This window comes from Pavona decussata, unplaced genomic scaffold (genome assembly GCF_977016875.1).
Source record: "Pavona decussata unplaced genomic scaffold, jaPavDecu1.1 SCAFFOLD_510, whole genome shotgun sequence".
Taxonomy (NCBI): domain Eukaryota; kingdom Metazoa; phylum Cnidaria; class Anthozoa; order Scleractinia; family Agariciidae; genus Pavona; species Pavona decussata.
This window is the reverse complement of record NW_028145827.1, coordinates 617,501-630,000: the sequence shown is the minus strand read 5'-3', so window position 1 is coordinate 630,000 and position 12,500 is coordinate 617,501. Positions and strand designations below refer to the sequence as shown.

The 12,500-nt window shown below is 39.2% G+C and overlaps 1 protein-coding gene and 1 long non-coding RNA gene across 2 annotated transcripts in view; one reads left to right on the top strand and one right to left on the bottom strand.

Annotated features, from left to right (window-relative positions):
• The window catches only part of LOC146450059 (uncharacterized), a 733-nt gene extending 675 nt beyond the window's left edge, over positions 1–58 (bottom strand). The window contains exon 1 of the long non-coding RNA XR_014860412.1: positions 1–58. This exon is cut by the window's left edge and continues 352 nt beyond it. This is a non-coding gene — a long non-coding RNA (uncharacterized LOC146450059).
• Positions 59–8,696: 8,638 nt separating this feature from the next.
• Positions 8,697–10,389, top strand: LOC146450058 (uncharacterized). Its single transcript, XM_085100882.1, has one exon. The coding sequence runs from the start codon at positions 9,058–9,060 to the stop codon at positions 10,387–10,389; it is 1,332 nt and encodes a 443-aa protein (XP_084957008.1). The 5' UTR covers positions 8,697–9,057.
• Positions 10,390–12,500: the final 2,111 nt, after the last annotated feature.

The following is a 12,500-nucleotide window of genomic DNA, read 5'->3' as shown; positions in this document are numbered from 1 at the left end:
TGGAAATCCGATGTCAAATAATTTTCATAAAACATTGCTGCTGAAAAATTTATGAATTGGAAACTTTTGGCATTAGAAAAAGGATTTTAAGAAAAAAACACTGGAGGCATGTTACTGTGCCAGAAAGCGTCCAGTCGTTTTTTGAACTTTCCATACATTTTCCTGTATTTTTTTCCTGCGAACTTTTTTTAGTAGCAGTTCACGGCTGGTTCGCTTTGCAGAAAAATGTATGGAAAGTTCAAAACGGACGCTTTCTGGCACAGCTACATCCCTCCAATTTTTTTTCCTAAAATCCTTTTCCTAGAGCTAAAAGTTTCCAATTCATGAATTTTTCAGTAGCGATGTTTTATCAATTATTCGGCATCGGATTTCCATACAAACACTGTTATTTCAAGCCTGTTTGCCTAATCGTCAAAATGGCGGCGAAAACCGTGGGGGTGTTCATAGTAAGATCATGCACATTCTAGTTCAAGAATTTGTTAGTTCAAGGAAATACCTTGTATTTTTTGCCTCATTTCGTTTCTTAGAAGAATAAAAGGTGGTCAATTCACGGAACCAATGTCCGCCAGAATACGGAACTGCATCGAGTGTTGTCACCGATGACCTATCCTAAGCTAGTAAGCTTTAGAGACTTAACGTTTTTATGTTGGCTTTAATCCTTATTTGACCCACAAATGACCTGTGATGTTGAAAAAAAAATAATAAAATAAATAAAAAAGAAAGCAAAAAAAAAAAAAATTAAATAAATAAAAAGAAAGAAAAAAAAAATTAAAAAATGACCCCGACAGCCTGACGTCATTCATACTTTGTTTTTCACTGTTGCTAGGCAACAGTGCGGACACCTTCAACGACATATATAAATATACTTTTCGCTCGAATTCGCGCGGCTTAGCTCCGCTCGGGCCGACTCGGCCCGACAAATTTATTAACCTCGCTACGCTCGGGCCTTCGGCCCTCGCTTTGCGAGGAATTAAAACTGAAGTAGTTAGTAAATAATCTGAGGAAATGCAGTGAAATATTTCCATTAACCGAACATTGCATTACAGTGAAATCGAGAATAAAATAGTTGTTTAAGGGACAATGCTTAACGTACATGTCAACCCGGGCATGTTTATAACAATCGAATCACCGGAAAGTCGCTGCAAGCAGGTTTACTTTTATAAGTTATAAAAATAATAACAGATAAACATTACCTGAACTAGGGTTTTAATTATAAGGTAGGTCTGAAACAGGCTATTTTGTATAAATAGGGTAAGGGTTTTGGGAAGCGGGCCGCACACCCCTACCCAACCCCAACCCCCCCCCCCCCCCCTTCGGGCTCGTAGTCTACCTTTGAAACGGCTCCATCGGCCCATCCACAGCAGAACATGGAGGATGAGCACACGAAAAGTCTGCGAAGGAGCGCTGTACCCAACGGAATAGCTCAGCTCGCTCACCAATGATTGATCATGATTCGTTTGCGCTGCCCCTATTACCCTATTAGAGGTGAGCCAACGTTCGACAAAAAGTAAACGAAACGAATGTAAGTAAGTGATCTTTATTTAAGACAGGGTGGCCCAATCAGCTACGGGGCTGTTATCCTGAGGGGCCCTGTATACACCTAAAATCATTTCAATGAACGCTTGTATTCTAAAAAAAATTACAATATATATGATTCTAATAAACACTTTTGGGCTAAAATATTACAAGATAGAAAAAAATAAATAAAACATTTGCAAACTAAGAAAAATCTATGCAAAATCGTGTTTCATCATAAGTCGCTTAAAAGCCTCCAAGGACGCTACCCGTTTGTGTGTTTCAGGTAACTGACGAGTTAAATAAAATCGCTCCGGAGTATCTAAAAGTTCTCTTTCCGAGGCTAAGTTTGGGTCTTGAAGGATGAATGTCTTCACGCCGACGTGTATTGTTACTATGGAAACTGTGGTTTCTATTTATAATCAGAAAGATACTGGGGCGCTAAATCATTAAGACATTTGTAGACTAAGATAGCTTTGTTCCTTTTCCTGAAAGTTTCTAAGTAAGGCCATCCTAGTGTCTTGATAGCTTCGCTGGTGCTATCTCGTCTGACAATTATACGTGCAGCTCGATTTTGTAGGCGCCGTAATCTACTCTTGCACTCAACAGACAATTCACCCCAGGCCGTGTCGGTGTAGCACAGGACTGGTAATACGAGACAGTTGTATAGGCATTTCGCTGCCTTAAGCGTTAAACATGATCGGATGCGGCCGAGTAGACCCAAGCGCTTGTTAACCTAGGTAAACACTTAACTAACATGCTCTTTCCATGAGAGGTATTCGTCAAGGGTGACCCCTAAATAGCAAAAATTTCTCACCCTTTCGATGTCACTGCCACGAAGCTGGGTCTTAAAAGAGGCATTTGCAAGTTTCTGTTTAGTACCAAAGAGCATACATTTGGTCTTTGTGAGATTTAGAACGAGCTCTCTGTTTTTCATCCACTGTTCAACTCTTTGGAGGTCTTCTTGGATTTCCGTCATGATGCAGTCTGACTCCGAGCCAGTGGTATATATGACGATATCATCTGCATACATGCTGATATTGGATCGCAGTAAGCACTGTGGGAGGTCGTTGATATAAAGCACAAAGAGTCAGGGGCCTACTAGTGAACCCTGAGGTACACCATAATCCAGGGGGAGGCTAGATGATAATTCCTTCCCAAATTTTACTCTCTGTGAGCGGGTGCAGAGATAATCCAGGAACCAGTTATAGCTCAGTGGGCCTCGAACTCCATAATGTTCTAATTTATGAAGAAGGCACTTGTGATCCACGAGGCCGAAGGCCTTTTTTAGTTTTTTTTTAGAAATTGGATGAATGAATGAATAACAATTTATTACAATATTATTACAGTAAAGACTGAAGTTTCCCTTATTGCAGGTATCGTTTATTTCCCCATTTTGCCGAGATCTCGTTATCTCGTTATCTCGTTGCTACCATCTTGTTTCATGTTTCATTTGGCATGCTCGTATTCGGCGACTTTTAGGAATTCTTACCTTCCTCCGCGTGCTATTGTTAACACAATTATTAAGGATATTCAACTTCGAATTCGCGGTGAGCCTATTGATCATGTTAGGTATTTCTGGTCGGTTAATAGTGTTTTTGTCAAGTTGGCACGAATGACAAGATTTCTTTTCTGTTTTAATTTTATTTCTATTTTTGATTTTTCAGCCTGGTCGCCTTAATTGGTTGTACTGGGTCGTTTCCCGTTTCCTGTTTCATTTGTAACTTTCCTTTTTCTTGACCTGATCGCCTTCATTGGTTGTACTGGGTCTTGACTATTGTATATAGTGTATAAATGTGTTTTTTAGGGCGGGAGAGGCTTGGCTGTGGCCATGTCTCACGGGGCCTCTTTCGCTTGCTTTGTAATTAGTTCAGTTTGTTCTAGTTTTTGAATTTACTTGTCTTGTAACAATATTGTATTTACTCTGCTTGTAAATAGCATTTTGCATCTTTGACTTTTTGTATATAGTAATTCACTTTTGTAATCTCCTTTTTGTAATTTAACTTTGTACTTTACTTCTCGTAGTTTTTGTAGCTTCCTAATCTACTTCTCGTATAGAGATCATTAGCTTTTGTTATTTAGTTTCGCAGTTATTTCTCGTCATTGATTTTTCCTTGGTCATTAGCATTTTTCCCGCTCTTTTTGCGTTTTGTATTTTGAATTCCGTTTCGCGCCTTTTTCGCTGTATGACTGTTTTTTTTGCATATTTTACATGACTTTCTGTATATCTGTACTTTGCATGTTATTCGCGTTTGATTTGTGCTTGCTTAAGTTTAGGCTCCCTTGTAACACTTGTAATCAGTATTGTAATAAGGGCTTAGTTTTCTTTTTCTTTACTTGTACTTGATTGTAATAGTTGATCTTTTTATCAGTGGGCCCTTTGGCTCACTGTAGAAATAAACTTTTATCACAAAAAAATATGGTCAAGGGGCCGACTTTTCTCTCCCTCACTGTCTTGTCGTGAGACAAGTTATCGGACTAAGCAGCAAGATTCATCTCCGCTGGAATAAGAGATCTGCGAGGTTTCTTTTGTCAGCTGTTGTATTATTTCAGAATAAAAAGTAGCGAGATTAAAACATGACGCTTCGGCGACGACATGTCACCATTATTTTATTTTAAGTATGCCATGTGAAAGAAAGGAACTACATTTTAGTAAAAGGATGATCACATTGACCTTAAGCTGAAAACCTAGTTGGCTTTCGCTGATGACCGCGTTAGCCCTGAAACGAATTCGTTCAACCACGTGACCAAGTGACAAAGACAACACCGACATTTCGGATCAGGCGAACGTATTCGAAGCTTTACCTGTTGGTTTTCTTTTTTGCTTGAAATATTTTTGGCCGTCTGGTGATGGAAGGGCATCATTAAGCCTGGAAATCTGCAAATCACTAGCATCCCTCCAAGAAGCGAGGCATGTTTTGCTTTTTGACTGATAAATAGTGCTTTTTTCAGCGCTAGAGGTGACAGTTAGTCGGAGGCAAGCCGAGCCAGACAGAAGTCTATTATTACCTCTTCTCTAAAAGCGGACGGTATCAATATCAAAATGGTACCAACGTGAGTTGTGGCTCATTTGCCAAAGCGTGCGGTGGTCGAAGTCTGCAAATGAAGAGGTGATTTTAGACTTAAAATATTTTTGAATGAATTCGAGGTATGCCATTCACCGCGAATAATTGTCAAAGCTATCCCATAATGCATTGCGATATCAGTATATAGATTTTGAGATCAGGCAAAAACGAAGTGCAAAAGAAAAAAGGAATTGAAAGACAGCTAGCAAAAAAAAGTAGGGTTCTTAACCTGTATAGCAAAAACAGTGTTTCAGGCCTTCTTTGCGAAGAGAAATAAGCGCGCGGTCAGTGGATCAGCGATTCAGGTGATCGACAGAACGTTATCAGTTGTGACTTTGCTGGGGAGCGAATGGACCTGACAGGAAAACAACTTAAAGGTCTCAGTAAGTCTTGAACAATCATGTTTTATTTTATGTTGTTTCTTTTAATTTCACTGTCGTGTTTGCTTTAGATCGAGAACGAAATATTTTCGAATTAGCGATGTCATTGATTATTCTAGCTGTGAAGTTGTTCGTTTCAAGAACCATCGCTTAACTTATGTTGTTATTTTCGCACTTCTTTGTGAGGAAACTTCCTTTCAGTTAAATACCGCAAGTTTACCTAGCTAATCAACACAATCAGACTTTCCGAGAATGCCTTAGGGTGGAGTTTCACTGTCGCGTAAATTTTACCTGCGTGCAGACCTGAATACGTACGTAAATAAAATAAGACGCGATGTATGAGCGGCGTGCGTAAATGTAAAAAGTTGAACAGCATTCAACTTTTTACGTTTACGCACGCGACTGATACATCGCTTCTTATTTTATTTACGTACGTAAAGCCAGCTCAATGCACGTCTGTACGCACGTAAAATTTACGCGACAGTGGAAATCCACCTTTAAGAAGTTGAACAGCACTCAACATTTTGCTCATACATCGCTTCTTATTCTATTTACGTACGTAAACACCAGCTAAATTCACTTCTGTACGCACGTAAAATTTACGCGACAGTGGAAATCCACCTTTAGTTACTTTCTAGAATAGGCCTTATCACGGTTTTCGACGCCATTTTGACGGGTAGGCAAACAGGCTTGAAATAACAGTGTTTGTATGGAAATCCGATGTCAAATAATTTTCATAAAACATCGCTTCTAAAAAATAACAGGCTTGAAATAACAGTGTTTATATGGAAATCCGATGTCAAATAATTTTCATAAAACATCGCCTCTGAAAAATTCATGAATTGGAAACTTTTGGCACTACAAAAAGGATTTTAAGAAAAAAGTTGGAGGGATGTAACCGTGACGGAAAGCGTCCAGTCGTGTTTTGAACTTTCCATACATTTCCCTGTATTTTTTCCCGCGAACTATTTTTAGTAGCAGCTACGTTAGCTTTTATGCATAGGCTGTTTACTACGTAATGTAAAATGACATTTTCACCGTGTTCTGACCTGTATTTTGTACAACCTGTATTAAGCGGTCACTTAGCCATTCCCCGGCCGAGGGTGACCGCTTAATACACAAAAAGTTGCCTCTAAGACGTTTACTGTCTTTTTATGGAGTTAACATCTTGTTTAGCTTGAAGCAAATATTGTCTCTCATTTGAAAACACAGTCTATGCACTGCGGCAAACAAAGAGAGAAAACTGACTGAGCCTCCACAATTCAAACGCACTATATCAGTGGAGCGAAGCATTTGCAAAAACACACTCGTTATTTAAATACAATTCAAGCCTTTTCAGTATTACTGTGACACGTTGCATAGCTCTATAACACGCTACACCGATTACTAGAGAACTAAAAAACCAAATAGCCGTGCCAAGAAACACAACTTCTTGTGACAAACACTAATATCCGGGCCCGGCATTGCAGCAATTACAGAATGAAGCTCATTGCACGATACAAGCAATGATTAATTCCTGTCCTAACATTACCCAAATCTCAACAAGAAAGGCAGTTCAAACTATCAAGCACTTCAAAGAGCCAAGCCAAACCCAGCTGAAATGCCCTATGTGGTATAAAAACAACGTCGTTGAACACACGGAATAAGAGGTCATATTCAAAACGAAGAGAATTCAAAAGAGGAAACTGAAAAATCATTAGGTGAAAATGACCTGTCGGATGATGAACATATGATGGTTAAATCCAAACCCGCTACAAATACTTGCGAGCAGCACAGGCTTTTAAAACCAATTTATCCCTTAAAAAAAACCTACTTGTATAAGCTAGATTTAAAAAGGCTAAAACACGCTCAAGAAAGTGACATAGGCTTGTCAGTCTTTATTTACACACCGAATTCTAAACCATAGGCAGCCCAAACTGACAAAATCATTATTTTCATAAGAAAACTGGTTATTGGTACTGACTTTTGCTTCAAAAGATTTTCCAAAATAGTCATTTGGAATTCACATTGAAGGAATATTTTTTCAGTCAATTAGTCGATTTTTTTGTGATCAGTGTGATGTTAGAAACAGATTGAGTTTTCCTGTAGGGGGCAGCTGCCCCCTCTGCCCCCACGCTATGTACGGCCCTGTAAAATCTCCACAGTACTTTTTATAAGAAAAGTAACGGGGCAAGATAGGAGAATTTGTTCTTTGATATTAGAGGTCCTGTATTAAGCGGTCAACCTGTATTAAGCGGTATTAGCTACAGGCAGTACTAGCTAACCTTCATGAATGGCTTAATGTAAATAAGCTCAGCCTGAATATTGTCAAAACGGAATTAATGTTAATAGGCTCACGGCAGAGACTGGCTAGTACTACAAGTGGCCATTCACTTACTGTACAAATTGAAGGTCGCGAAATTGATAGAGTGCCCCACACCAAATCCTCAGGACTTTAGATCGATCAAAATCTTTCGTGGTCCAAACATGTTAATAAGACTGCCAAGATTATCTCCTCTGGCATAGGTGCGCTTAAAAAACTGAGGCTGTTCATTTGCGACGATACAGCAATATTACTATATAGAGCCCTTATTGAACCATATTTTGATTATTGCTGTCCTGTGTGGGACGGCCTCAGCAACAAATTAGCTGACAAATTACAAAAACTACAAACTCGCAACATTCGGGTCATAACAAAGTCAGATTACTATTCTAGCGCTACCGCCCTACGCGGTAAGCTGGGACCGGGGATAATCTCTGTACCAGAAGGAAGAAGCAAAAATTGAAAATCATGTTTAAAACTTTAAATGATCAGTCTTCGGAGTACCTGAAAGGCCTATTTAAGCCCTTCAGCACGGACTATGGACTTAGAAATAGTGAGAACAAATTGGCTCTGCCTAATCCTCGTACCGATTTTTTGAAACGTAGTTTCTGCTACAGTGGAGCACATTTGTGGAACAGCCTTCCATCGAACGTCAGAGCCATTAGATCTTTTACTAATTTTAGTAATGAGATAGATCGCCAATTGTCCTCCTCGTATACATACATACATACATACATACATACATACATACATACATACATACATACATACATACATACATACATACATACATACATACATACATACATACATACATACATACATACATACATACATACATAAACTTTATTTAGACACGGTAAAAACATCAGTTAAGACAATAACTTAAAATTAAAACTGATTTACATGTTTGCCGTGTGGGAGTACGAGGAGGACAATTGGCGATCTATCTCATTTCTAAAATAAGTAAAAGATCTAATGGCTCTTTCGTTAGATGGAAGGCTGTTCCACAAATGTGCTCCACTGTAGCAGAAACTACGTTGCAAAAAATCGGTATGTATGTATGTATGTATGTATGTATGTATGTATGTATGTATGTATGTATGTATGTATGTATGTATGTATGTATGTATGTATGTATGTATGTATGTATGTATGTATGTATGTATGTATGTATGTATGTATTAAAAATTATGAATTCTACACTGCTAACAACATTATTCCACACGGATTATTACCACACTGCCTACCTGCCTTCGACTCTAATAACTTCTGGTTCCATAGACAATGGAAAAACATTTGTTTTATCACCGCCCGCCGACATCTAACCCTGCTAACAAAAGAATGCCGCCTCAAAATTAAACTTATTTTCAAGGAACTCTGCAACTGTAAGAAACTTCTAAAAGAACACTGTACACCGGAAACATTTTCTTTTTATATTAGTAGAATTAATTCATTGGCTTTATCTCTTGAATCACTACTCGCTCGCAGACGTGCTAAAAAGAGTAATATTTCACACGCCACTAATTCTAACGTCACCGTAAGCGATAACCTTAACACCTCTATTAACAATAATACACAAGCCTCCACACGTACACGTAATCGCCGTAAACGCAAACCTTGTAACACTCGCACAACCATCAGACTTGACACAACCTCTGTCATTAACCTGTCACAAACTCCACTTTCTAACGACGAATCATCAGTTCTTGCTCGCGGTTTAACGTTTTGCCCTACACCCAGACGTATTAACTGGTCAAAAGTGTCAGCTGACATTAATGACTTCACACGACGCATGCGACTTACGGAATACTTTCACGATTATAACAATGCCTCTAATCCTAACCCAACTAACCCATTCCGCAACAAAAGCTCATGGACGCCTCCCACTAACAGAGATTCAGCATTAAACGCATACATAGATGCTATTAAACATGACATCTCCACCTCTAATCTCAATCATTTAACCGACAACTTAACCTCACACGAACGACAATCATTACGGAATCTTAAGAAACGACAAGACATCGTTATCAAACCGGCCGACAAAGGTTCTGGGACGGTAGTGATGGACAAAACCTGGTACATAGACGAATGTAATCGACAGCTTAACGACGTTAAATTCTACAGAAAACAAGACGGAGACATAACTAACCAAATTCAACAACGAGTTACTATTTACGTTCAACGCATGCTCAAAGACAGCTACATTGACGAAAAGACGAAACAATACCTTATACAAACTGACGTTAAGCCTGGACGCTTTTACATTTTACCTAAAATTCACAAAACTGGAAACCCAGGACGCCCCATAGTTTCATCTAACAGCCACCCTACTGAACGCATCTCACAATTCGTTAACTACCACATAAACCCTCTCGTCTCTTCCTTGGATTCGCACATTAAAGACACTACTGACTTCCTTAACAAACTCTCTAACCTTGGGACTCTACCTAGTAACGCCATGCTTGTCACTCTCGACGTTTCATCATTGTACACCAACATTCCACACAACGAAGGAATTGATGCTTGCCGTCATTTCCTTGAAACTCGTACGGACAAACACATTCCTACTGAGACACTTTGTGACCTTTTACGCATAATACTGACCATGAATAACTTCACATTTAATCAGCAACACTATCTTCAGGTCCATGGTACTGCCATGGGTACTAAGATGGCTCCTTCATTTGCTAACCTTTTTCTCGGCATTTTCGAAATTAACGCTCTCTCTAATGCTCCTTTCCATGTCCATACCTGGTGGAGGTTCCTTGATGATATTTTTATGATTTGGACTGAAGGTCTAGATCATCTTAAAATATTCATCGATTACCTCAATAATATTCATCCCACGATTAAGTTCACTAGCAGTCACTCATTAACTAACGTTCCTTTTCTCGACGTAATGGTATCTCTACATAACGGCACTATACAAACTGACCTATACACTAAACCTACAGATAAACACCAACATCTTCTTAGTTCATCATGCCATCCTCAACATACTAAAACATCTATTCCATTTAGCTTAGCTCTTCGCATCCGCCGTATCTGTTCTACTAACGCTACATTTCAAATCCGCATTAATGAATTAAAAGCTTATCTCCTAGTTATTTTAATCTTTTAGTGTGAAATACCTGTAAACTAGCTGGTGAGCCTAGCTTGCTGGTCTCACAAAAGCTAAGCGTATTTTCACAATAAACTGCTATCTATCTATCTATCTATCTATCTATCTATCTATCTATCTATCTATCTATCTATCTATCTATCTATCTATCTATCTATCTATCTATCTATCTATCTATCTCGCACGAGGATATCATAACACCTTCCTTGACTCACAATTCCTACGAGCTGCTAATATTTCTTGCACTGACACTCTGCAAACTAACCGTAACGACTCTATTAACCGCATACCTTTTGTCGTTACATATAACCCAGCACTTCCTCACCTCTCTAATATATTACGCAAACATTTTAACATATTACTTTCCTCCAACCGTTGCAGGGACGTTTTTAAACACCCACCTATCGTCGCTTACAGACGCACTTCCAACTTTCGCGACCGTTTTATTTAAAGCACAGCTACCGACTGTCACCGCTCCTAACAGCACTAATTCACTACCAGGATCTTTCCGCTGTGGACAAAATTGCGCCACTTGTCCTTATATTACTAACGGTCTTAAACATTAAAAATTTTCTTCCACAGGCGAAACCCGTAACATCACTTCACACATAACCTGTAACACCAAAAATTTAATCTACATGGTACAATGTAACCGCTGCCATTTACAATACATAGGTGAAACTAAGCGACGTCTCAAAGACAGATTCAACGAACATACAGGGGTACCCAACGGATCGTTTCGGTAAATTATCTGTTCGGAAGGCCCTTAATCCCCTACAATTTTCTAAAAGGAATTTTCACCACAAAATTTCGTGATTTGGGAAATTTAAGGCCTAGTGTTTTCGGAATGATAAAAATGTTGTTACGAGTACCGAAAAAGGTCAGCTAAGATTTTCGGAAAGGAAATAAGACCTAAGGTTTTCGCGAAATGGACAAAAATGCCCTACTAATTTCGAAAGGACTCAAGTTCCCCTAGAATGACCGAACAGATAAAAATATTATAGCGCTGCCTAAAATGAACCTATAGAGCTTTAAAGCCTCTCCAGATCGCCTTAAATAACGTTTCAAAGGATCTGAGAAAAAATTGTCGTTGGGTGCCCCTGAACATAGACGCCCAGTTGACAAAACTAACATTACATCCAAACCAACCACTGTTTCTAAACATTTTCTTTCTCAACCTAACCACTGCCACGCTGACATGCAACTAATACCACTTGAAGTTATCCATTCCTCACGTGATTCAATCAGAAAAGCCAGAGAGTCTTTTCTTATAGATTTAGCGGGGACCTTGGAACCCCACGGTTTGAATACATCCTCCATAATATAATATGGTAATTTCGTTTATATAATTTAGTAATATCTAAACCTGAAGATGGCTGGTTTGGCCAGCCGAAATATTGATTTAAAAATATATTACGTTGTGTCAGCTTTGCAGTAGTCTTTGGACTTCTCATCGTCTAGTTTTGACCCGGCGTTTTTTCGAGGCCGGCGATAATAGGGGTCCGGCGTTTAGTAATGAAATGCGATTTTCAGCCATTTTTCCAAGTTGATTTACTATTACCGATCCTCGGAAATATAGGGGCAGTTTGGAGGGATCCTCACGATTTAAACGACAGTGAGCACTATAACACAAGAAAGAAAGTGCGTCAATAATACAACACGAACACGGATACATTGCTATATTTCATTTCGCTGTGCAGCAACTATCCCAGTTATGTTGCGCCGGTATTTTTTCTTTGAACGTTTATTAAAATACCAAAACAGCATACCGTACTTGGTATGTCATAACAGTGCCATTCAAGAGGTTACTATTTACTTGTAACCGGTCCTTGTGACCTCGACCCTAATAAACGCCGGGACCCCGATCAAGCGCCGGGGCACCGATTAAACGCACCCGGCGTTTATTTAAAATTCGGTAGTTTTGACCCGGCGTTTACACGAAGCCGGCGTTTAATCGAGAAAATACGGTATACGGACACCCCCTATTACAGACAGGTCTCTTTGTCGCTGGGGAAAGCCCGTACATTATTTCTAAATTCAACCGGCTTAAAGGATGGTGTCTACTCAGGGCTGTCAACCTCAAACGTCTTCAAATATGGAGAATATAACTT